At 36.8% G+C, this 26,216-nt stretch overlaps 1 protein-coding gene across 41 annotated transcripts in view; it reads right to left on the reverse strand.

Annotated features, from left to right (window-relative positions):
- Positions 1–26,216, reverse strand: part of ptprt (protein tyrosine phosphatase receptor type T) — a 518,156-nt gene that overhangs the window by 281,956 nt on the left and 209,984 nt on the right. For all 41 annotated transcript variants that reach the window (XR_015494170.1, XM_087258056.1, XM_087258053.1 and 38 more), the window contains one exon: positions 24,462–24,636. Coding sequence is in view for 40 of the 41 variants with exons in the window: in XM_087258056.1 (XP_087114182.1) it covers positions 24,462–24,636 (175 nt within the window). In the remaining variant the exon portion in view is untranslated. The remainder of the gene's footprint in view (positions 1–24,461; positions 24,637–26,216) is intronic.

Raw genomic sequence — 26,216 nt, forward strand, 5'->3', positions numbered from 1 at the left:
TCTTCATTCGCGCATCAAACCTTACTTCATTTGCGCGTCAAATCCGCTTCATTCGCGCGTCAATTTCATTTCAGAACAGACGCAGATTCGCGTGATGGGCAGGGTTTCTGTCTGTCCAGTGAATGTAGCTTTTTTGCTAAATGGTTAACATGGATTTTATGAAGAAAATAGTTTTTATGTGCTTCATGAAGGCCGAAAAACAGTGTTGATACGTTTAGGGCTGTGTCTGAGTCCCCTAGATTCTTTCAGAGGTGCATCCAGCTTTATGAGCTCATAAACTCCTCCAGAAACTTAACATGGATGACGGAGGCTTTCAGCATGTGACGCGCGTTCCTCGTCTAGTGTGAACGCAGCATCAGACTCAACTTTATTATCCCGTTTAGGGAAACTAAAATTGTAGCAAGGTGCACTAACACACACAAAGTTCCATGTATACATTAATAAAATATTACCCCACAACATACAATACATCACATTGTAGGTTTATCTCCCTCCCCCCTGGACTCTTTTAATGACCTAATGGCCACCATTTTAAAAGAACGTCTAACTCTATTTGTCCTGCAAATAGGAACTCTAAAATGACGTCCTGATGGCAACAGCTGAAACAGAGTACAACGGTTGATCCGGGGTGCATAGAATACAAACTAAACCCTGCTATTATCAATGTTGAAAACAGTTATTTCAAGGTTGTTTGATGAAAAAGTTTTCTTGTAAAAATCTAAATGTCTTTAACTGTATATTTAAAATAAAAAATAAAAGATTCTGTTATCATTTACTCCAATTCCGAACCTGCTCGACTTTCTTTCTTCTGTTGAACACAAAAGAAGACATTTTAAAACTTCTTCGTGGACTCGGACTCACTGGGGCACTGTTTTGCACATGTCATTGTCATATGAATAGATTGTATAAAACAGAACACGTGTAATCTTGACAAACTATACATCAGTCCAAAACTACAACCCTCAAGCAGCTATTGTAGCTAGTTGTTTTTCAATGGGAAGCTTATAAAGAATGTATTTGCTAAATTTGTGTAAGTTGTACAAAAAAAAAGCTTAGATATGGAGTAAATATCATCGTAATAATACAGACGCATTTAGTGCTTTATATCACGGTTTATTTTGAAAGTTAAGAGTCCACATAAAAACATTCCATCGAGAACATTTAGTCCACCAACACAATAGTGTTAAATTATGGATGGTTATTCATTTGTCTATGTCACTGTTTTAGCCCAAAACCTGTTGTTTACATTGTTTTATATATTACTTATGTGCGAAAAAGGCCGCTTCGATGTCACAGCTTACAGTGTTGAAAAGAAAATGAGACCACAAGTTGAATAAAAAGTCAAAGTTATAGTTCCTAAAATCTAAACAAAGCAGTCAAGTGTTTTGACATTCTGCATATGTTATCTGTGAGTCACTTTTAGCCAGTAACTTACTATCTAGTTTGGTGGAAACTTTTGTGGAACGCTGTATAACCACTATATGTTATATAGTTTTACGCGATAACCACTAACTTCCGTTGTATTTGTTTTTGTACTACTGAAGTCAATGGTTACTGGTTTTCAGTTTTCTTCAAAATGTCTTATTTGTGTTCAATAGAACCAGGAAGGTAAGGAACCAGTGAAAACCATTCATTATTTGGTGAACTAACCCTTTAACTAACATCTTAATGACAGAAAAAGTCATTTATATTGCATCGTATACATAAAAACAATACTAGGCTATGCCACTTCTACCAGTTATATCATCCAGCTCTAATACAAACACACACAATCCATAAACCAAAACCAGACTTCACTTCAAGGTCTTCCACATAAAAATGAATTCACACTCTTATGTTTGAGAAACAACATCATACAAGCAAAAATAGCATACATATCAACAAAACGCCTATTCAGCGTCATCCTCAGTTTAAGAATTGCATCACATTACGCCAAAAAAAAAAATCACAGCGGCGCCACAGAACAATTGCGAAACTCTCAATAGGCCTAGTAAGCTCTCTGCACACCTACACTTCAGATCCTACATCCTCCATACCTGCATCCTCATGGGAAAAAAAACACTTCTGAGTGACTTGCACAGTTGTTTCGACTCATTCGCTTTATTGTTCGGATCAGTCCCTGAAAGAATAGCTCAGGGGAGCCAGATGAGAGACGCCAGGAGAGATGCAGTCTGTGCCTTTGACCTGACCCTTATCCCTTGATGCAGTCTTTCTTTGGATGCTTGATACTTTTTTTGTCGAGCCGACGAACTACATCTCTACCTTCCATCTAAAAACTAATTCCACTTCTATTTTTTTATAGTCGTGCATCAGTGTCTAAAGGTTTCCTCTGGATGCCCTTGCAGAACGCTTTAATCAAAACAGCGCATTGAGCATTGTGGAAGAGCAGGGAACAAGAGAAATACAGGGGAGGAGCGCTGTAAACATACGAGTGCAGGAAGAACATCGTGAGGGGAGTGAAGGCTCTTCAAACCCTCTTTCTGAAGAAGCACATTCAGCTCTGGACAAATAAAAGCAATGCACGGGGAAAGGACGAGAAGAGAGGGAGAGAGCGAAAATAAGGGGGGGAGAAGGCATCTTTCGCTAGAATGAATTCACAAACCCGGTGCTGTTCAAAGGCGGCGTGCCGAGGACACCTGTGCATAAAATTCTCATTTCTGCTCCAAAAACATCTCTGGACTCAGTGAGACGTGAAACACACACACAAATATGTTGGTTTTGGTGGTTTTTAAGGACTCTTCGTAAGAGTAAAGTATTTTATTCTGTAAAACAATGCTTATTATATCAGCTCTAAACCCAACACTCACAGGAAACCTGTGGCAAATTTGAAATGTCAAAAGACACCTTTAAGTATGATTTTAAGCATTTTAAATTAAGAGGACAACAGGTATGTTCTCATAAACCACCATAATAGAGAACAAATATAGCCGTATTCGGATGATACTAGGTTTACTGGGGGACATTAGAGAAATTTCCGTTTCACTGAGGTACATTGTGATTTAATTGCGATAAATCTGTAAAAATAAAAATAATAGAGCAAATTACCAACTGTAGCTATTTTTCAAACTATATAGCACTTATAAGTAAATTTTTATAAACTAATTCCGAGAGGAGCACAAGATATAATTGATCGTGGCTGGTCCTTCATCCATAATCAGACATAATCCAATTCAATTGATCCAAGCCTACAAGAAATACACTGCAAACTATTTTTTTCTTACTTTGTAAGAAACTTTGTCTTGTTTCTAGTCTAAATATCTTTTAAAAAATTAAGTCAGTTTTTCCTTAAAGCTAGAAAAATAATCTGCCAATGGGGTAAGCAAAATAATCTTATGTCAAAAGGAAAAATAAGATTATTTTGCTTACCCCATTGGCAGATTATTTTGCTAGTTTTAAGGAAAAACTTAATCACTTAAAAACTCACTTAATTTTGGCATATTATTGCTGAAAACTAGACAATATGTTTTGCTTGTCTGGAAAACTCTTATTGATTTAAGAATTGTGAGATATTTAGACTAGAAACAAGACAAAAAAATCAAAGTAAGAAAAGCATTTTTTGCAGTGTTGACGGATTTCACCCTACTGCCTTATCATTGTTTTTGAAGAATCCGCCCTTCCATCCCATCTCCTCCTTTTCCTACTTTACCAGTGGAAGCTCCCAAGACCTACCTGATCTCGGACCCTCTTTATACTTAATGACCAGGTGGGAACCTTGTATTGAATTATATCTGAGCTCAGGGTTTTCTCCCAGGACAGCATGATTTTAATTGCGATAAATCTGTAAAAAATTCTAGAGCAAATTACCAACTGTTTTTCAGCTAACTCAGTGGTCCGATGAGAAACCAAATCCTGCTCGAATGTGAATGTGAAATTTTCACGGTATGTCTAATAATATTTCTTTATTCTGGGGAAAGTCTTATTTGTTTTATTTCGGCTAGAATAAAAGCAGTTTAGAATTTTTTTTAAACACCATTTTATGGGCAAAGTTATTAGCCTCTTTAAGCTATATATTCTTTCGATAGTCTACAGAACAAACCATCATTATTCAATAACTTGCCTAATTACTCTAACCTGCCTAATTAACCTAGTTAAGCCTTTAAATGTCACTTAAGGCTGTATAGAAGTGTCTTGAAAAATATCTAGTAAAATATTATGTACTGTCATCATTGCAAAGATAAAATAAATCAGTTATTAGAGATGAGTTGTTAAAACTATTATGTTTAGAAATGTGTTGAAATAAATTTCTCTGTTAAACTGAAATTGGGGAAAAAATAAACAGGGGGGCTAATAATTCAGGGGGCTAATAATTCTGATTTCAACTGTACATCATAATTGAATAATTATATGTGTACTTTTCCCCAAATTGCTCTTCCTTCTCATATTTTTCTTTCTTTGTGTGGAAAACAAGGTAGTCAGTTCACTATGTTTTGGAACATTACTGTACTCCTATGAGATGAAGATTCTGTGAAAGAGCTGTGTGTGTATCCGAACGCATATATGCGGCACATACTTTGAAGTGGCAATACTTGGAGAGCAGTGCATCAAGAGGCTATACGGGATCCAAACTAAATAAATAAATATTCACACAGACAAATAAAGTGGCTGCGAGTGTTTGAAGTGCTAACTCCTCGGCTCCTGCTTATCTGGGCTGTAGTATTACTGCACTCTAATCCATCTCTGTAGTGAAGCCCCGCTCGCAGGCAGACAGTCTGCGGACACACACACACACACACTTCCGAAATCCTTCACTAATACTGCTTTCTGTCTGTGTGGAGATAACAGCGCACACATAAACACCTCTCACAGAAAACACACACAGAGCAGCCATGTTGGCAGACAGACAGGTGTGTGTTACCAAAACGGTGTTGAAACTCTACACGCTCAAGCTGCAGACGCGGAGTATTTCTATCCATTGCGCTGAAACCACACACAACCTTCCAAAGACTAGTGAGTGGCCTATTTACTGTAGGCTACAGACTTCTAAAGCCTGGTTATATTTGACATGTTCAGTAGTTCACTTGAGTGCGCGCAACGAATATGACGTCATTACTGTTTGCGGAGATTCACTTTAGGTGCGCGTGACATGATTTTGGTTGGCTGAACGCATCATTTTACTGGAGACTCGAGCAAACAGTTTGCGCAGCGCCGCGTTTGATTTGAGTTGAATATAAATCACTTTGAAGAGATTTTGCCTGAAACAGCTACGCCTGTACACACATCCTTATGATCCGTCCGTGATCATAGCCAGGGATAATCAGATGACCAATAATTCTTGGCTGGAAATTGGGAAAGGAAGAAAGTTTTTGTTAAAATGTTTGGAAAAACCTGAGGGATATGTTTGTTAAAGCCAAAAGAGGCCATGGCAAAAGTGGAGACCCAGCTACACAATTACAGAAAATGTTTTTCCACCATTCATAGATTTTACACTGATGTTTATGTTACAATTTTTGAATTTTTAAAACTAATTAATATTTACAATACAAAACAAATTATTTATTTCATAACTGGAAAGAAAGATTTGAACCTATTGGTTTACAGTATACTGATTTTTCTAGGCTTTATTGGTGATAATGGTCAGGAATGTTGGATCATTATTGCCTTTTTAGCATAAGTAGAGCAAAACTAGCCAGACAGTAATGTGTCGATTGTGGAGGGAGCTTCTTTAAAAATGTTAAATCTTTAAAAATGTCAGCATTTTTTAGAAAGTGTTTTGCCATAATAAAAAATATAGAGCACCCCATGTTTGTTGTCATTAATATTTTAAGAAACTTTAATGGGTAAAACTGTCCGAAATATGAACAAAAGCAAAAGATGCATCAAAAATTGGTTATAAAAATGCTTATAATCAATAAAATAATTTATAAAAGTAATTAATTTAAAAATCTTAAATAATATTGATGATATGATGTAGTTCCTGGAAACCTTCTACTTCTCTGTTTATCTGTCTGACTTTACAGTGGGTTTTTTTTTTTACTGCCCCTTTTGTTTTAAAGAATATCTCAACAGCAAATGCGTCAAGTATAAAAGGCTCATCTGGTTCGTTAGGTGCGCGTGCAATCAGCGGAGGTCCGCGATGCGCTGCCAGGCTAAAGTATAAATCAGGTTTAAGCTACTAACACAGTACCTGAACAATTTAACATAGGCTCATTTTGAAAACGTAGCCCGATATACGTTGCAAATTATAGCCAGAGGTTCGTATGGCTGCATTTCATCTTTAAAATGAATGCTACAGGAAGATATGACGCCAATCCTTTTCACGCTTACCAGTTGATCGCTTATCTGTATAGACAGCTTTTCTGCTGTTACCAGTTTGTCCAGAAGCTCGCCATGTATGCTGGCGGACTTGAGCACGACAACAGGGTTCAAATCCGGTGAAGAATGCTTCCAGAAAGTGGGTAAGACAAAAACAGAAGTCAAAAAATAAAATAAGCACGTAAATAACGGTGAGAATAAGGTAAAATCTGAAAATGTGGTAAAAATCAGACGAGGGCTTTTCTTTTTCAGGATTGTTGTTAAAAACTGTCAGTTGGGTTAAGGGAAGTGGGTGAGTTGGTTAATCGGTGCTTTTTAAAATTATTGGTTGAGTTTAGGGAGGGGGAAAGGTCGGTCAGTTGATTGGTCAGTCAATCAGTGAACAGCTGCCTCTGGTGGATTTACGAGAGAAGAGCAGAATGGCACTCGCGAGAGAAATTTGAGTTCTGAAAAAGCGTACACAGCAGCCTCTGGTGGATTTGCAAAAACAAACAAATGCAAAAAACATAGCGACTGGGACATATTTGACGCTCCCCAGAAATGTATATAGGGGTGTGCAATCAGAAAGAGCCTGGGTTAGAACATCCTACAAAGTTTGCATGTCACAAAGTAGATGTTTGTATGAAATTTAATTTAAAAAAGTCATTTGCTTAGCTAATGGTGATATCAGGAAAATTTGGCTATTGGCTAAAATGGGTCATTTAAAGTTGAAGTGTCTTATCGCTTTAAAAGATGCAATGAGATGACTGCAAGGATTTTCAAACTGTTCCCATAACGCTGGCAAACTGTTGCCATAATAAAAGCACTAAGCCAAAAAGAAAATGAATTAATTAATTAATTCACCTAAAGTGCATGTGTTTGGACTATGGGGTAAACCTGAGCACTATGGGGAAACCCACGCCAACACGGGGAGAACACGCAAACTCCAAATAAAAATGCCAACTGACTCAGCTTAGACTGGAATCGGCAACCTTCTTGCTGTGAGGCAATTGTGCTAACCACTGAACCACCATGACGCTAAATCAGAAGATTTTAAATATTATTTACCTTTAATCCATAATGGCAAAATGGTTGGAAAATCCTCTCATGCTGGGTTTATTATATTAGTTATATTACATTATTGACCCTTTTTTATTACTTTAAATGATTATACAATGAATTTTTACTAATAAAAGCATAGATTGTCAAGACAAAAAAAAAAAAAAAAACGAGCTGGGTTGTCTCAACCTAACTTTGTGTCAAATATAGATTAAAAATATGGAAAAAGTTTAACTAAAACAACCCAACTTTCTTTAAAGAGCACAACTGAATTGAAATGAGAAAAAAATCTGTAGTCTACTGCACTCTTTTACAGTAGCTCAACATTCCCAACATGTCCTTCATCAACATCACGGACATCATACCAAACAGAGACTACAGAGGATCGATGCAGATTTAACCCTGGAGTCCAGTCCCAGATTACAGCAGTCACCTGTCATTAGCACCTCCACCTGAGGCGTTCCCTCCGTCCATGAATCCATTAGCCATATCAACACTATATTATTCTCTTTCATTCACTCGCACATGAAAGGTCCCGCGCTGACCAGCAGCATATCAATAAGGCCATACTGGACACACTCGTGCGCTCTATTATTCTGCTGATGTGTGTCTGTGGGGAGAGAGAGTGCGTGTGTGTGTGTGTGTGTGTGGACTGGAGGCCTCTGGAGGCTCATGTCTTGTCAGAAGCAGAGAGGGATTCATGAACCGTGGGGACGCCGAGACCTGAATGCTAACCAGCCTCGAACACACCAGCACTGCAACAGCACAGAGAGAGATACTGAAGATTCAGGAGGACTCCATATTACAATACTGGATTCATATGGGCTTCAGCAGGGTTTTATAAATATAAGCTAATTATATTTGGTCTCTAAAAAGTGGAAGTGGGACCATACCAGCTGCATTTATAGTAAGACTTAAACGTAATTAAAGGATAAAGTACATCCAGGAGGTTGTTACCACAGAATAACGCCCAACAGGTTTATCAGCAGCCTGGCGTGATGTACTTTATTCCTTATTACATAGATATTTGCCACAAAAAAAAAAAACAATTAGACATTGCTCTGAGCCGAATTAACTCTTTGATTAAACCCAAAACTAGCTGACAGAAATGAAAGCCGAGCATTATTCAGTCACAAGATGGCGCCAAACAGTCAAAAACGCAGAGCTGACAGAAACAAAACCAATTGAATAAAGCATACCTATGTATTATTTATTTACAAGATGGTGCCAAACAATCCAAAACAGTCAAAAAATGTGGCGTAAAGGCTGATTTATACTTCTGCGTCAAGCGCACGCATATGCTACGGCCCGGCCTACGCGTGGACCTTTAGCCCTCGCACCTCTCAAAAAATGTAACTACACGTCGTAACGATGCTTAGCGCAAGCTCTGTGATTGGTCGGCGTGGTAGCGCTGACGAGTGTGTGCGGGACAGAGAGCCATGTGAGCCCGATGGAGCGATTGTTTACAAGTGTGGAGTCCCATGAGGGAGCTTTGGATGGAAAGTTTTATTTTGTGTTTACCTCATGGTTAAAGTTGCTGCAGGTCTGCCGGTTCCTGCCTCAAAACGAGCAAGTTTGAACCATTTGTACATTAAGATTACATTTAGAAAAAACAAAACACCAGCGAAGAAAATCGACACAGAGGAACATAAACAGCTCACTGCCAACATGTGTTTCGGAAGTGTTATTGCAGAGCAAAATAAACAGCGCGCAGAAGTATGAATGCACTGCACAGCTAATCACTTGACGGAGAAGTATAAACCAGGTTCGACAGACAAGCAGAAACGAAATGAATGTGGATGTAAGAATGCTATATGGTATTTGTTACGGCTGCACAATATATCGCTTTAGCATCGATTTCGAAATGTCTGAATGCGCAAATAGTCACATCGCAGGACGTGCAATGTAGAGTCAGTATTATAGTTGACCACGTCCAACTGTTCAGAGCACATGAATATATTTAGTTCAGCTTAACATAAATTAAAGTGATTTTTAGGCCTCCTAAACATTTCATTATGTTTGTAGCTTTAACAAAGATGAATTGCACTTAATTGTTTACACAATGAAGAATATGCAGCTTTATTGTACATCACCATCACCATCCCAGATTAAACTCTAAGACGCAAGCCACTCCCTGTCTGGAATTTGCCAAAAGGCATCTGAAGAACTCTCAGACAATAAGAAACAAAATTCTCTGGTCTGATGAAACTAAAATTGAACTCTTTGGACTAATTGGACTAAATGCCGGGCGTCACGTTTGAAGAAAACCATGCATCGCTAGTCAGGATAAAGGGAAAGATGAATGCATCAATGTACTAGAGACATCCTGAATAAAATCCTGCTTCAGAGTGCTCTTGACCCTCAGACTGAGTTGACGGTTCATCTTCCAGCAGGACAATGACCCAAAGCATACCGCCAAAATATCAATGGAGTGGCTCGACAACAACTCAGTGAATGTCCTTGAGTGACCCAGCCAGAACCCAGACCTAAATCCTATTGAACAATTCTGGAGAGATCTGAAAATGGCTGTTCACCGTCGCTTCCCATCCAACCTGACAGAGCTTGAGAGGTACTGCAAAGAGTAATGGGCAAACATTCCCAAAGACAGGTGTGCCAAGCTTGTGGCATCATATTCAAAAAGACTTGAGGTTGTAATTGCTGCCTAAAGTGCATCAACAAAGTATTGAGCAAAGGCTGAGAATACTTGTGAATTTTCAGGTTTTTTATTTGTAATAAATTTGCGATAATTTCAAAAATCCTTTTTCACTTTGTCATTATGTTGTATTGTGTGTAGAATTTAAAAAAAATAAATTAGTTCATTTAGGAATAAGGCTGTAACATAAAAAATTGTGGAAAAAGTGAAGCGCTATGAATACTTTCCGGATGCACTGTACACTGTGATATAGCCTGGTTCGATAGTTGGATTGTTTTGCCTTCTCACTACAATCGATCTGCACCAGAGTTCGTTTTCAACTGAGCCGAGACTACCTCATTCAGGCAATCTTAGACCAATTAATTTGCCGCGGATCCGAGCACGATTGCGGGTTTCACATATGCCAAACGAACCATTCTAGGTGGGCAAATGAGACAGGTTCCGAAACAAACGTCTAGGTGTGAAAGCACTCTCAGATTAAGCAATAGAAAGAAACTCAAACGGGTTTGTGAATAAAGTGTAGGATAAGTAATTGTTGACAGAGTTTTCAGTTTCTGGTCAACTATCCCTTTTAACAAACTTAACAATAGTTAATGCATTAAGCCACATCATGAGTTTTCATAAACATACAATTGCACTAAATGAATAGGCCATCTATGATGAAAATACAATACAGCTAAAGATAGAGAAACTTTATAATAAGGTCTCATTGGTTAACTTATATACTGTATATAGGTATTAAAACAACAAATTATGCTATCAACTTCCAACAACGATGAACACCACTAAAATACCATAATTAAAAGAGAAAAAGAAAGCTTCACAAAGGATTAACTATCCCAGAATGAATCAGAAACCTCTCTCCCACATCTCGCACCTTCTGACACTGTAATGCAAATGTGTATAAATGGGCTAATAAGGCACTGAGGGTTTTGGGTTAAAATTGCATCAGAGTGAGATTGTGAGAGGACATGAGAGAGTGAAATGACTGTCAGAATGAATATTACTTAACACAGATTAGCATACATTAAATATGAAGAACCGGTGGGGTTTGACAGCACACGGGCCTGGAATAGAGATAAAGAAAACAGGAACGGGAGAGAAAAAGGAAATAAAGATGATAATGCAGGCAGATGAAAATTATTGTACATCCAAAATGTGTCTGAGACAGAAACCCAGCGTAATGACAAGAAAGAGCTGCCCACTGGAAACATAAATCACCAAAGACATCTCAAGTGTTTCTCATAGACTAAAGTAGATTAGATCGAAAGTGAATTGAGAGGTTGTCATCTTTCTTCTGAGAAAAAGAAATGGCTGAAATTTCATAAAAGATCATAAACAAACTCTGAAACTGTGATTACACCAAATTTATATATTGTATATTGTATACACGGCAGCATGGTGGCTCAGGGGTTAGCACTGTTGCATCTCAGTAAGAAGGCCACTGGTTCGAGTCCCAGATGGGTCAGTTCTGTGTGGTGTATGCGTGTTCTCCCCGTGTTGGCATGGGTTTCCACCTCAGTCCAAAGACATGCAGCATAGGTGAATTGGATGAACTAAATTGGCCGTAGTGTATGAAAGTGTGTGTGAGTGTGAGTGTATGGGTGTTTCCCAGTACTGGATTGTGGCTGGAAGGGCTTCCGCTGTGTAAATCATATGCTGGAATAGTTGGCGGTTCATTCCACTGTAACGACCCCTGATAAATAAGGGACTAAGCTGGAGGAAAATTAATGAATGAATATTATATACACATAACCATTTACATATACTAAGATCGTACATCAAGTTTCTCGATACAACTTTCAGATTTGTGAATTTGTCTGTACAGAATTACTGGTATTGTAGGTCTTATATAGTTCTTATGGTTATTATGCAATTAAAAGGTCATATTTTGGTTTTGAGGGTCTCCAACAGCATGCTGATATGAATGCAAGGTCAAAAAACACTTTTATTGTCTTAATATCTGTCTTAATATATTGTCATAATAATATGCATTTATTTTTACCTAGTTATCCCAGCGACTCCTATATGATTTGTTCAGCGATTCATTCCCATTCCCAAAACTTGGGAATGGGATGCTAATCTGCTCTGATTGGTTCAATGACCGAGTCTGTTGCGATTGGTCAACAGCATTCAGCGCGAGACAGACAGAAACGTCCACCATGGCTTATCAACATTGTTGAAGTAGTCAGAGCTCAGAGTATATGCATGAGCCCAATGCAGGAGTGCATTAAAGCAGAGCAGATTAACACCAGCATATTGCTCTATTTTTAACCATGACACACATTCAGCATTAAGCCACACAGTGGCAAAAGCTGAACTATTTTGAAACCTGACCCCTGCACGTGTGTAGGAACAGCTGTAGGTGGCCATAGCAAACAGCAGAGGATCGCGAGCCCACAAGCGCATTTAAATCCGCTAAGAAAGTTGTAGTGTCATGTTTTTAACATGGCTTGAGACGCAATATGTGAAGATAAAGAGTTAAGCAGATACACTACAAGCCGCTCGGAGCGATTAGAAGTAATAAAACACAATTAGAAAACAAAGAGGCAACAATTTTATCACACTTACGCTTGTGAAATGGAGGAAGAAACTGATCGAAGAACTGTGTACTGTAAAGTCAAGCTCTCACAAAGTCCCATAAATCAATAGTCTTTTCTGATCCTTCCTTTAACAAACGGCCGACGAATCCCCCATTGCAGGACCACCAGAATGTTCACCCAATAATGTTCACTCATCTTCAGTCATGAACAGTCCCACACAATGCACTCTGCCAGCGTTTGAAGGGAAAGGCGCGTTCACGTTTTACCGGATGTGGCACTTCATATTTGGTATTGTTTCCTGTCCTGAACAACAAATCATTTAAATGACTCTGAGTCGAATCTTTTATTTAAAAAAATCTATATTTTTAAAACAAGGTGCACTTTCAGATTTAAACCTCAGATGAATGTCTTCATTCACTTGAAGCTATGTTGCACTCCCTTAATAGGGACTCTTTACACACAAATGAAAAAGTTTCCTAATGGAACTAACTTTGAATTAAATGGGTTAAAAACATATACAACTAATTAACAACCTCTCAGATCAAGACAACAGGTCTTTCTTCCAAGGATGATCAGTTATAAAACTGACAAAAATTTATATCTAAAATAAGTTTCTATTTACAAAACTCAACTGTCGCGATCCTGCCTGCATTTATTGCTTTAAACCTGACATCTGATCAGCGTGGAAGTCAATGTGTGATTCCAAACTTCATAACAAGTACATTCGTTAATTTATTCATTTATTTTCCTTCGGCTTGGTCCCTTATTTATCAGGGGTTACCACAGCGGAATGAACCACCAACTATTCTGGCAAATGTTTACGCAGTAGATGCCCTTCCAGCTGCAACCCAGAACTGGGAAACACCCATACACACTCATACACTACAGCCAATATAGCTTATTCCATTCACCTATAGCGCATGTCTTTGGAGTGGAAACTGGAGCACTCCACGCGAACATGGGGAGAACATGCAAACTCCACACAGAATTGCCAAATGACCCAGCCAGGACTCGAACCAGCGACCTTCTTGCTGTAAGACGACAGTGCTAACTACTGAGCCACCGTGCCGCCATAACAAGTACAACATTTACTAAAACAAAAAATATGTCTACGCAAAGTCTGCACACGTCTGCTTATTCAGGCTCAATTAGCTGCACGAGTGTAATACTTAAACTCAACCACATGGTTTGAGGAATATACTACCTTCCAAGTACTGTAATAAAACATAAATGTGAACTCATTAAAACTCCTGAGCTATGAAAGAGCAACCTGTGAGCGATAAAACGTAACTGTGGCTGAAAATGCAATCAAAAAGTCGACATATGCATGCATAAGGGAAACATATTTACAAACCAAACCCCAAGAGAGCCAAAGCAAACGGAAAAAAAGAGACACAAGAAGATAATGACAAATAATAGGACTTTCTCTGTGGACACCAAGAGGAAGGAATCATCATATCACAATTACTACTACCTCTCTGTTTCGTGTGTGTGTGTGTGTGTTTGTGTGTGTGTCTCTCTCTCTCTCTGCCATCAGCTGGTGGTTATTAATGACCCCTGCACCCCTCTATGAGCACCCCATTTATAAAACTCAGCGTTTTAATCTCTCTCAGTGTGTGTTACTCCCTCAGCCTCCAAACAAACTCATACATTCAGTGTCTGACACCTTTATGGAGGACGGAGAATTCACTGGCCAGTTCTTACAGTTCAGGCACCTGCCCCAAACTGAGCACGCTTATTCATATTTACACACCATCCTTCTCTCTGTGCTTCTATTTCTGCTATACAACTTAACTGGTTACACAACTCATTCCAGATATGGTCTATTCTGACTTTTAATGGGGTTTCCTTGCTTTATGAAACCTGACTGAAGTGTTATTGTACACTGAGAAAAGAAGTGTTGATGAGTAACGCAAGATGTTAATTGATATATTTACACATATTGGGGCTGCACGGTGGCACAGTGGGTAGCACGTTCGAATCACAACAAGAAGGTCGCTGGTTCAAGCCTGGCATTTCTGTGTGGAGTTTGAATGTTCTCCGCGTGGAGGGGCATTAGCTGCGTAAAACATCGTGTAAGACCCCAGATTAATAAAGGGACTAAGCCAAAAAGAAAAGAAAATGAATTTCGCCATATTGTTACAGGTTTACTTAAATTTTAATTTCTGGTAAATATCTGTAATTCAACCTCTGTTATTTTACGGTAAATTTCTGTAATTAGCTGCCAGAAAATAAACCGTAAAATTATTTAAAAAAATTTACAGTGTAAGACAATTTCCCAAAATTGCACTGTTTTAATGTATATTTTAATTAAAACATCTTGGTGAGTATTGTAGCTTTTTTTCTTTTACAGAAATATTAAATATCACAGCATACCTTCAAAAACGTTTAAAATAAAGTAAATAAATAATGATGTTTTAAAGTGATACTGTAGTTCACCCAAAAAATGAAAACCCCCTCCTCATTGTTCTCCCCTGTGTGGTTTTGAATTTCTTTCTATTGTTGAACACAAAAGAAGATATGTTGAAAAACGGGGAAGTCAATGATCCTAACAACCAGCATTCTTTAAAATATCTATATTATATTTATATTTATATATGTTAAACAGAAGAAAGCAGAACTCAAATAGCATTTAAACAAATAAAGGGTGCATAAATTATGAAAGAACTTTTGTTTTTAGGTGAAATATCTCTTTAAGTTTAAATAAGAAAATTAAATCATTTGTTAATAAAATAATCCACCACTTGTAAAATAATCAAACACAACAAATTTTATGGAATGTTCTATTATTACATTTAAATATTGTTTCTTTTTTTGCAAAGGGCACTGTATACTGTATAACAGCAGGCTAACTATATTTAAATACTGCCCACCCTATATAAACTCCTTAACTTTTCTTATTTGGACTGTAGTAATATACAGTATACCTTTCGTGAAGCGACTTTGGAACGATGAATATTCTTAAAACTGCTATACAAGTAAATTTAAATTGAATTGAATAGAGATATTTAATTGGCCATACTTCACCCAAAACAGCAAAATGCTGATTAAGAAAAAGGTTTTTATTTCCGCAAGTCCACTTAGTCTGCATTTCTTCAGTCATTCCAGGTCAGGTTAACACAGAAAGGTTGCGCCCCCAGCAAATTCTCTTTATTAATTGTCAGTGTCTGACTGGAACGATGCCACTCATGCCGTACACACTGCCCCACCTCCTCCTCCTGGCATGGCATGCATTAATTAATGCATATTTCATTTAGCACGCCTGTGCTGTGCAGCATATTGCCTTGCACTCTACTCATTTCCCCAGGGAAACGCTGTTATACATCACCCCTCAGTTGGCTCCAGTAATCACACACATACGCAGAAGCATCCAAACACCTCTGAATTCCCAGGATGACACCGGACTCTCAGAGCACCTGAGGCGCTCGCAGCCTGAGGGATATTGCCCCGTTGCACATCATTCCTCCCAGGGCATGCTGGGTAAGGCCAGATGGCAGTGATCATTGGCACAGTGAGCTACAAACACGCCACTCCAGAAACAAGATCGTGCTGCCACTATAAAATGACACCTCTGTTAGCATCCATATTTGGCATGTTAATCAGATGCATGATAATCCTGAAAAGATTAGCTGTGCAAGAAAACCTGATTGGATGAATCACAGAAAATAGGCAAAATAGCATGGCTTTCTCTGGTGAATCTACTGATAAAGCCAGAATTATTAGCCTCCCTGTATATTTTTACTCCAATTTCTGTTTAACATAGTGAAGATTTTTTTCAGCACATTTCTAAACATAATCATTTTAATGACTCATTTCTAATAACTGATTTATTTTATCTTTGCCATGATGACCAGATAATATTTGACTAGATATTATTCAAGATACCAGTATTTAGCTTAAAGTGCCATTTAAAGGCTTAATTAGGTTAACCAGGCAAGTTAGGGTAATTAGGCAACTCATTGTATAATGATAGTCTGTTCTGTAGATTATAAAAAGATACATCATATTTAAGGACACTAATAATAGTGACCTTAAAACAGTTTTAAGAAAATGAAAAACTACTTTTGTTCTAGCCCAGTGGTAGGGAACCTATCCCTTGGGAGCCACATGTGGCTCTTTGACCAAAAATACGTGGCTCTCCAGCTGTCTTCAATAATGTTACACAGTTTAAAAAATGATAACCATCAGATCAGTTTCCTATTAAAAGTACATTCATGAGTGGTGATGGTGAAAAGAAAAAAATTCTATAATTTGTCCTTTCTTCATATATATATATATATATATTTTTTTTTCAGTTGCTCATCGACAAAAATAAGGATTTTGTTTAAACCTGTATTATTTTAATACAGCAAGGAAAAGGAAATTTTCACAGTATGTTTGATTTTTTTTTTCTTAAGAGAAAGTCTTATTTGTTTTATTTTAGCTAGAATTAAAGCAGTTTTGAATAAAAAAAAAACATTTTTGGGACAAAATGAATAGCCTCTTTAAGCTAACTATTTTTCCCAATAGCCTACAGAACAAACCATCATTTTAGAATAACTTGCCTAATTACCCTAACCTGCCTAGTTAACCTAATCAACGTAGTTAAGCCTTTAAATGTCACTTTTAGCCGTATAGAAGTGTTTTGAAAAATACCAGGTGAAATATTATTTACTGTCATCATGGCAAAAAAAAAAAAAAAACTTTTTTTCAAGACACTTCTTCAGCCTAAAGTGGCATTTAAAGGATTAACTAGGTTAATTAGGTTAACTAGGCAGGTTGGGGTAATTAGGCAAGTTATTGTATAATGATGGTTTGTTCTGTAGACTATAAATGAAAAATATAGCTTAACAGAGCTAATAATTTAAAGCTTAAAATGTTTTTTAAAAAAAATAAAAACTGCTTTTATTCTAGCTGAAATGAAACAAATAAGACTTTTTCCAGAAGAAAAAAAAATATTATCAGATATACTGTGAAAATTTCCTTGCTCTGTTAAACATCATTTGGGAAATATTTAAAATAGAAAAAAAAAAAAAAACACAGTAAGGCTAATAAATTTGACTTTAACTGTATGTCCATATTTTTTAATAATAGAAAAACATTAATTAGTGATGTTGCTTATTTTGAACAGTTGGATCAGCTTAAAAAATAAAGTTGCAAGATTTAGTCACAAGCTCTTTTCAGTACTAAACATTAAATATTTTTATAATATATTTATAATCCTGTTAAATATTATTAAACACTATAATGTTTCTGAACTGTCTCAACTGAATTTCCTGAACTTAATGAACAGTTTTCTTGCAGTTAGTAATATCTAAAAATATTTTGTAATAAAATGTATTTTTAATTTTATTTCATAATAAAAATAATACATTGAAATAAAATGTAAGTTGAAAAAATATTAATTGATTTTATCTTACCATTTAGATACATTATCTTACCATTAGATCAAAATTATTTTATATTGTTTGTTATATTAAAATAAATGATTTCAATTTAAATGTGCTATAAAATGAAATATATTGCTTTGATTTAAAGCTCAAAATCCTTACATCCATTTTCAATGACAGACGATCCTTTAGAAATCCCTCTAACATGCCGATTTGCTGCCTAAGAAATGTGACATTTCTTTCCAGGATTTAAATGAACATGTATAGAAATAGAAAGTTCAAAATAATTTTTTGAACATGAATCTTTTGAAAGATAATAACCAATGCCACTTAGATAAAAAAATGAATGCAGCTTTGCTGAATTAAAGCGTACATTTTATTTCAACCAAAATCTATAGACCATACAGTATAATGAAAGCTTAATCCAAAATACCACATATACTAAAATGATGAACAGTATATGAGAAATATTCAACGCATTAACAAACTGAATGGTGTTTTTAAAGATTTTATCTGGTTCTGGGGCTAAAGCTTCCAACATTTTCCATTTTTTCCTGCAATGATATTAGGACAACCATGTCTTACAGAGCAGATAAAGGATAAAGGTGCTTGCTGGAGCAGCGACAGCAATGCTAAATCATCTGCAAAGAGAAGCTTTAGATTCGCTGTCATGCTGAGTTCACCTGGGAACTCGGGCGGTTCAAAATGTAATGTGGGTTTGCCAGGCCTTAAACTTACTTTTATTGTTAGAGTTACAGATTAAACTCTTTTCAAACGATGCTTTGACGACTAATGGTGCTAGCCTAGGACAATATGTGGCCTAACAATGAAGGAATGTGTTGGAAAAGCAGATTAATTATCGTTGCAACCACACAGCAATTACGCACTTCACCTTAAATGATTAGTCAATCCAATCTCACATCTACCAGCTATTGTCCAGTCTACCGTAAACATCCTGTTTTTCACAGTCACCTCATTAGCATTCAGAGATAACTTTCTACATCTGAATAAACACTATATTAACATATGCAAGGACCTTTTTTTTTTTTATAAATGACTTCACATGAACATAAAAAGCCTGTTTAGGTTGATGGAATATTAAATTGACAGTCTAATTTCAGGGTATTTCTAATAAATGCGATATATTAAACATGCTTAACATTGCCGAAAACATAATGTAACACAGTTAATGCCCACATACTGTATACAGTTGAAGTCAAAATTATTCGCCTTGAAAATTTGGTTTTCATTTTCAAATATTTCCCAAATTTTGTTTAACAGAGCAAGAATTTTTTCAGAGTATTTCATATAATGTTTTTTCTTCTGGAGAAACAATTATTTGTTTTATTTCAGCTAGAATAAAAGCTGTTTTAATTTTTTTACAGCCATTTTTAGGTCAATATTATTAGCCCTCTTAAAGGGCACCTATGATGAAAATCATCTTTTGTAAGCTGTTTGGACAGAAGTGTGTGTAAGTATAGTGTGTCCACAGTCATATTCGAGTAATATAATGACAGCAAGTCTCTTTTTTTTTAAATCTTCTGATGTTAAAATAGGATCCAAATCCCACCCGTTTTGAGGCCGACCGCAACGTCACGTAGGAGTGTGTTTTTTCCCAACCATCGAATTGATTGACAGCCGCTTATTAACATGTCTCCTTAGTAACACGTATAATCACATCAACAAGACAGGACGTGCGCAAAGCAACTGGGATTACAAGATCTGCCCATTTTTCTGTGATCATCAGTCATCATCAAATGTGAGCAAGAATGAGTTTTACAGATTTAAAATGTTTTAAAACTGTGCATGCTTGTAATAAAAGCTAAAGATGGTAAAATCAATGTAATTCGTAACCACCTCGTGTCAGTATAATTATAAAAGAAGATGCTTCAATCCCGGTTTGTGAACGCTAAATCAGGTTCATTTTGTATATCAACATAACGGATATCCATACAGCAGTGGATACTAACGTGTATTCTGACAAATTTGCAGTGCAAAAACAGTGCAAACTTAAACGCATGTGAAATTTTAAACACTTGTCAATTGTGTGACTCATTGTTGCAGAAAGGCTTGAATCAAAAATCTGATTCCTTCATGTCTGTCATTGTGCTGTTTCTCTGACACTCTGACAGGCACATTGGAATGGAGGGCAGGGAGAACCCGCTCATTTGCTTTAAAGGCACAGGCAAAAAACAGCTACAATAGGCTTAGAGCTGAAAATTCCAATATTCTGAAAGCTTTGGTTGGAATATCTAGCCAATTCCATGCGTGTTCAATAAAAAAAAAAAGGTCAGGAGAAGGCTTTCTTCAATGTCAATATTAGTAATTTATTAAATACAAATTAATAATTCGAGGACAGAGCTCTGGGTTATGTTGCCCCAATGCAATACAATTACATAAAGGAGGTTCGCAATTAACTTACATTTCCCTGACTCCAGCATATATACACAACTAATTTTAAAAGGTGGAGTTTTGGTGTGACTTTTCATTCTGCATTCTTTTTCAGTCTTGTACCCAAACATACTTCCTTTTTCTGCAACCCTCCTCTGCATACCAGAACTGAACAGTTAAATGACCTTCAATATATTTCACAACTTCTACAAGCATCAAGCTCATTGTGACATGTCTAGACTTCTTATTAGACAGAAGTCAAATCCCCCAAGTCCCCCACACATTTATTCTTATTCTGCAATTTCCCTCTTGTCAGCAGTTCCTTCTAAGAACTAGACAACACAGTACGAAAGAAGAAGTATACTTGGTTAATATATGGTCTCATAAAAAAAAAGAAAAAGATCAATTAATCTGTTGTTAGTCTAAACATTTTTTCAAATAAAAAATAAATCACGTTGAGTAATGAAGTTTGCCCTGCGTGCTCGCGTTTTTTTAAAAAACATAATCTTGTCAATAATATTATTCAGAAGGTCATGATTTGCACCCATTAAATATAGCTTTGAATAGTTTTTATTTTAATTTCTTCTGGTGATACAAAATACAGATGTTTTGGCATAAGGGACACTGGGGCCCAATCCCAATTCTATATTTGTACCCCTAACCCTTTCCCTTGGCCCTTACAACCGAGGGTGAAGGGGAAGGGCTTGAAAATTTACCCCTAAGAATTAGGACAGCACTACAGCACCTGCACACGTCATCATATGTCATTGCAATCTCTTGCTTCATATGAGATCAGACGATCGCGACTGCTGTAGTGATTCCAGTTGTGTTATTTTTTATTATTTATCTTCAGGAAATCACTGAAGGCATATATTATGTTTTCATAATGATCTAATGTGGCTATAGGATCATAACTACACTGCGCATTTACATAGTGGCCATATTCACCTATGTAAATACATGAAAACAACACTAACATTACAGCAGACACTGTAAAAAGCTCATTGTCAGCCACTAGACTTTTCTGACAAGGTATTCGAGTGTCATCGAGTATCAGAATGTTTTGGGACTGCTGTACAGGAGTTATGATTATGGATCATAGATTGCGAAATGTAGTGTTTTTTTTTTTACTTTTTTTTTTTTTTAAGCATGGCGGTAAAACACGAACGGGGTTATGAATATATTAAAGCGTGTTTGTTTGTCATAAAAATTTGTAATAATGACAAAAAAATAGTATTTTGTGGATCTCCTTACTTCCAGGTTCAGCAATACTGCCTATGAGGCTGGTGTATTCTGGGAAAATTAAAGCTAAAAAGAATTGGGACACCCCTACCCCTTGACATGAACGCGCAAAATGTGTTCGATGTAATGGTGCGCATGAAGTGAAGATCAGGGGGGTTGTGTACGTAAAGTGAAGAGGGGGGAGGGGTGTGCAAAGATGCGCGCAAACTGAAAAGGAAATGAAGATGGTTGCACGTTAAGTTCGGTGCGCATGGGGACCGTACCAAAAACAGAGGGAGTGGACCGTGAGATAGAACAATACGGTAGATGGGCGGGAGATGGGTCCGAAATACGGGAGACTCCCGGGAAAAACGGGAGTGTTGGCATGTATGGGTAAAATAGGTGCCCTTTAAGCAGTGTTCTTTTTTGATTGTCTACAGAACAAACTATGTTTATTTAACCTGCCTGATTAACCTAATTATAACCTAGTTAAGCCTTTAAATTGCACTTTAACTTGAATACTATTAAAATATTCTGTACTGTCTTCATGACAAAGATAAAAGAAATCAGTTATTAGAAATGAGTTACTAAAAGCATCATGTTTAGAAACGTGGAATCTACAGGGGGCTAATAATTCTGATTTCATCTGTACCTAATCTGACAATGACAAATTCATATATAGCACATCAGACACAGATTGAACTAACTGTGTTTTGGCACTCGGCACAGAAATAGATTTTGAATTACTAGCCTAGAAATGTTCTAGTGCTTTTTAAAAAGTCAATTTAACTAATCTTGGCTATCTGAAAGGAAAAATAACACCTTCTAATAAAGACTAAGGACAATTAGCGCTCACGTCTCTGCAGTGATTAAGGGGTTTAATCATGTAGCTTTCCAAAAAAATGAAAAAGAAATGGTTGGATCTTAGCTTTTTCTCCATTTTACTTTCCAAATGCCATATGGGCAGACAAGCTTGAATCTTGTGCAAAGCTTATCAGGGGTAAAGAGCACCACTAAAGGTGTTTTTAGCCATGCTAATCGTACATGGCACAGCCAAAACAGATGCTAGCCTTTCTCTCAAGTGCAGTGACCATGCCATGTGCTAACAAGCATTGCAGGAAGGTACCCAAAGCTTTTTTGTGATTTCTGCATAAGTGGCACAATTTCTCTATAGTTAAGCTAAGGCTCTACCACCCCATTATCTTAAGAAGCAGAGAGAATCAAGGCCTCGGTACTAGTCGTTAGTAATGCTAGCTGAAATAATGAACACTCTGTGGGTAACAATTCAGGAGGATTCCTGCTGCTGACTGCTGATGCCAGTTATAAGTACTGTATTTTCGGCTGCGGGTTTGCTTTGTGTGCATGTGTGTGTGTGTTTTGGCAAGTGTGTGCGCCAGCATTTGAAAGCCAATGTCCCTGAACACTGGGCCACATTTATGAAATGTGAGTTACAGTAATTTGCATAAAATGAAAGCAAACTTTCTGGATACTTGCTTTTCAGACAGACAACAAGAATGCAAAATGTACACTGAAAAAATACTGCAAAATCTTCACCATTAAGCTTGTTTCTGCCTTTTTTTTTAAGTAAATAGACATGAAAAACAAAGAAAACCTCTAAATCAGACTAAACTAACTGTCTGTCTTTGATTTTATTTTCATTTCAACTAAATTGCATTTAAGATTCCAGTTATATTAAGTAAACAATAAGAAACACTACATACAAATAACTGAATATCCAAGTTTAATTAAATGTTAATACATCAATAAAATATTTTTTTAATAGACAGTAAAGTAATTCATTAAAAATCAAACATTAAGAACAGATATTAGTTATTTTCTGTATTTATATTTGTACATTGTTTTAAATATAGTCAAATACAGTTATATTTAAAACAATCTACAGTGCAGATGGTAATATAAATAATCAAATTTCTAAGTTTAATGAAATATTAATATATCAATAACAATATTTTAATAGACAGTAAAACAATTAATTAAAAAAACAAACATTAGAAATAGATATTAGTTATTTATGTATTAATATTCACGCTTTAATAATTGCACTTTGTTTTAAATGTAGCCAAATACAGTTATATTTAAAACACAAATATGCTGCGTTCACACAAGATGCGGAAGAAGAGTCAAGCGTGGGTGATTTACATGTTAAGTCAATGCAAAGACGCGAATAGACATCCTATGGCGTGAATAACGCAAATTGCGCAAATGGCGCACGGCGAATTGAGCGTTTAATTCGCTTAACGAAAACCTGAACTTCAGCGTACATTTGCGCCGCGTTAACCAATCAGGAGCTTGTTCTTGTGGGGGCGTGATTATGACGTAGCGCCTGTTGTTGGTGTCCCGGGGGAAAATCCTCCTGCCTACACCCACAACAGTTCATCAAACTGGGCTTGGCTCAGTCAGAAGTACAGCGGAAAGCCTCCGTCATCCACATATATTTTCTGGAGGAGTTTATGAGCTCACAGAGCTGGGTGCATCTCTGAAAAGATCTAGTGGACTCAGACACGGCTCCAAATGAATTAACACTGTTTTTCAGCCTTCATTAAGCACATGAACACAGTTATTTTCTCAATAAAATCAATGTTAGCCATTTAGCAAGCAGCTGCATACCGGGAAGACAAAAGCCCAGCCCATCACGCGAATCTGTGTCTGTTGTGAAGTAAATTTGACACTCGAATGAAGCAGACTTCACGCACGAATGAATCGGATTTTGACTCGCAAATGAAGCGAGTAAACTCAAATGTTCACGCGTGTATTAAAGCGCGAATAGTGCGATTTATCCGCGCGTTCCACGTCTGGTGTGAACACAGCATTACAGTGCAGTTATTAATATAAATATTTGAATATCCATGTTTAATTCAATGTTAACATATCAATAAAAATAAATTTAATTGACAGTAAAACAATTTCACAATATTTAAAAATGACATGATCATTCAATAAAAGTGGCACAACTGCACAAATATCGCTACGCACCTTTGACACTGAGCTCAGCATAGTTGGAGACTCCAGATCCTCCATCAGACCGAATGACGCAGCGGTAACGGCTGGTGCTCCGCTGGGACGTGTCCGTTACGCTAACAGTGGCTGAGAATCGTCGATGGTTCACCACTCGCGTTACCATGAGAGACGTGTCTTTACCATTCCATTGCTGAAAGACAAAACAGCGATATGTTAACTCACTATGTTCTGAAAGGTGTTTTATAGAGTCAATTCAGTCTCTCAAAACAGTGTGAGCTGGGGTTATTTCTAAATCTAATTCAGACATTTGGCAAACCCAAAGGCGCTTGTGAAATTGATATATTTATGATCTTTGTAGTTTTATGCTGATTTAGGAAGATATTTTGAAGAAAGTTGAAAATCTGTTTCAAACATTTGAAAAACACAAAGGTGTTTGCGATATTGATATGCTGTTTTATGATCTACGGTAGTTTCAAAACAAACTTAAAAGATTAGTTTAGATAGTTAGTTTGCTCACCGTCAAGTGGTTCCAAATTTAATTGAGTTTCTTTATTCTTTTAAACACAAAAAAAGATATTTTGAAGAAATCATTGACCTCCATAGTAGTTGCATTTTCCTACTATGGGAGTCAATGGTTACAGGTTTCTAGCTTTCTTCAAAGTATCTTCTTTTTTTTGTGTTCAACAGAAGAAAGAAATTCAAAAAGTTTTTAACCACTTGAGGGTGAGTAAATAGTGACAAAATTTTCAATTTTGGGTGAAATTAACATTTGTTTTGTGAACTATTTAGCTTGTAACACACACGTGTCCTGAAAAACCACGTTTATTTAAATGTTTTGCATCTAATTTAATGATGTGTTCAGTGTTCAGATGCTTATTTGAGCTCTTGTATACATGTTTTACTTTCACTTGGAGAATAAGGATTGCTGAAACCCAAATAAGATTGATCTTTTATAACAGATATGTTAATACATTGTATTCTAAAAGGTGTTTCAAAAGGTGGACCATAGTGTGACATCAGTCTCTTAAAACTCTGTGTGAGCTGGGGTTATTTCTTCATGTCTCAGAAGCGTAGCACAGGATAGATGGAGGCTTATAGTCTCCAGCCAACGGAAAAAAGTAATTTTATCCAAGACTTCATAGACACAGACTCTAGCTTAGAACTCCTGCTGACAAAAATCTCCAACAAGTTATTAAGTTTCTTCAAGCGATGTGTCTCGAGACCAAGGTTCAAATCAAAACCTCTCAATGCAAATGATGTGAACGTTACTGTACATGCACACATATAATAAGAGATGATTCACATTCATAACAATAACTGATACTGTACACTCAACAGCCACTTTATTAGGTACACCTGTTTAACTGCTCGTTATCACAAATTTCTAATCAGCCAATCACATGGCAGCAACTCAATGAATTTAGGCATGTTGACATGGTCAAGACGATCTGCTGCAGTTCAAACCGAGCATCAGAACGGGGAAGATAGGTGAATTAAGTGACTTAGAACGTGGAATGGTGGTTAGTGCCAGACGGGCTGGTCTGAGTATTTCAGAAACTGCTGATCTACTAGGATTTTCAGACACAACCATCTCTAGGGTTTATAGGCCAAAAAACAGAAAATATCAAGTAAGCAGCAGTTCTGTGGACACAAATTCCTTGTTGATCCCAGAGGTCAGAGGAAAATGGCCAGACTGGTTCCAGCTGATAGAAAGGCAACAGTTACTCAAATAACCACTCGTTATAACCGAGGTCTGCAGAAGAGCATCTA

Source organism: Danio rerio, chromosome 6, assembly GCF_052040795.2.
Source record: "Danio rerio strain M-AB ecotype USA chromosome 6, GRCz13ab, whole genome shotgun sequence".
In the NCBI taxonomy this organism is placed as follows: Eukaryota; Metazoa; Chordata; class Actinopteri; order Cypriniformes; family Danionidae; genus Danio; species Danio rerio.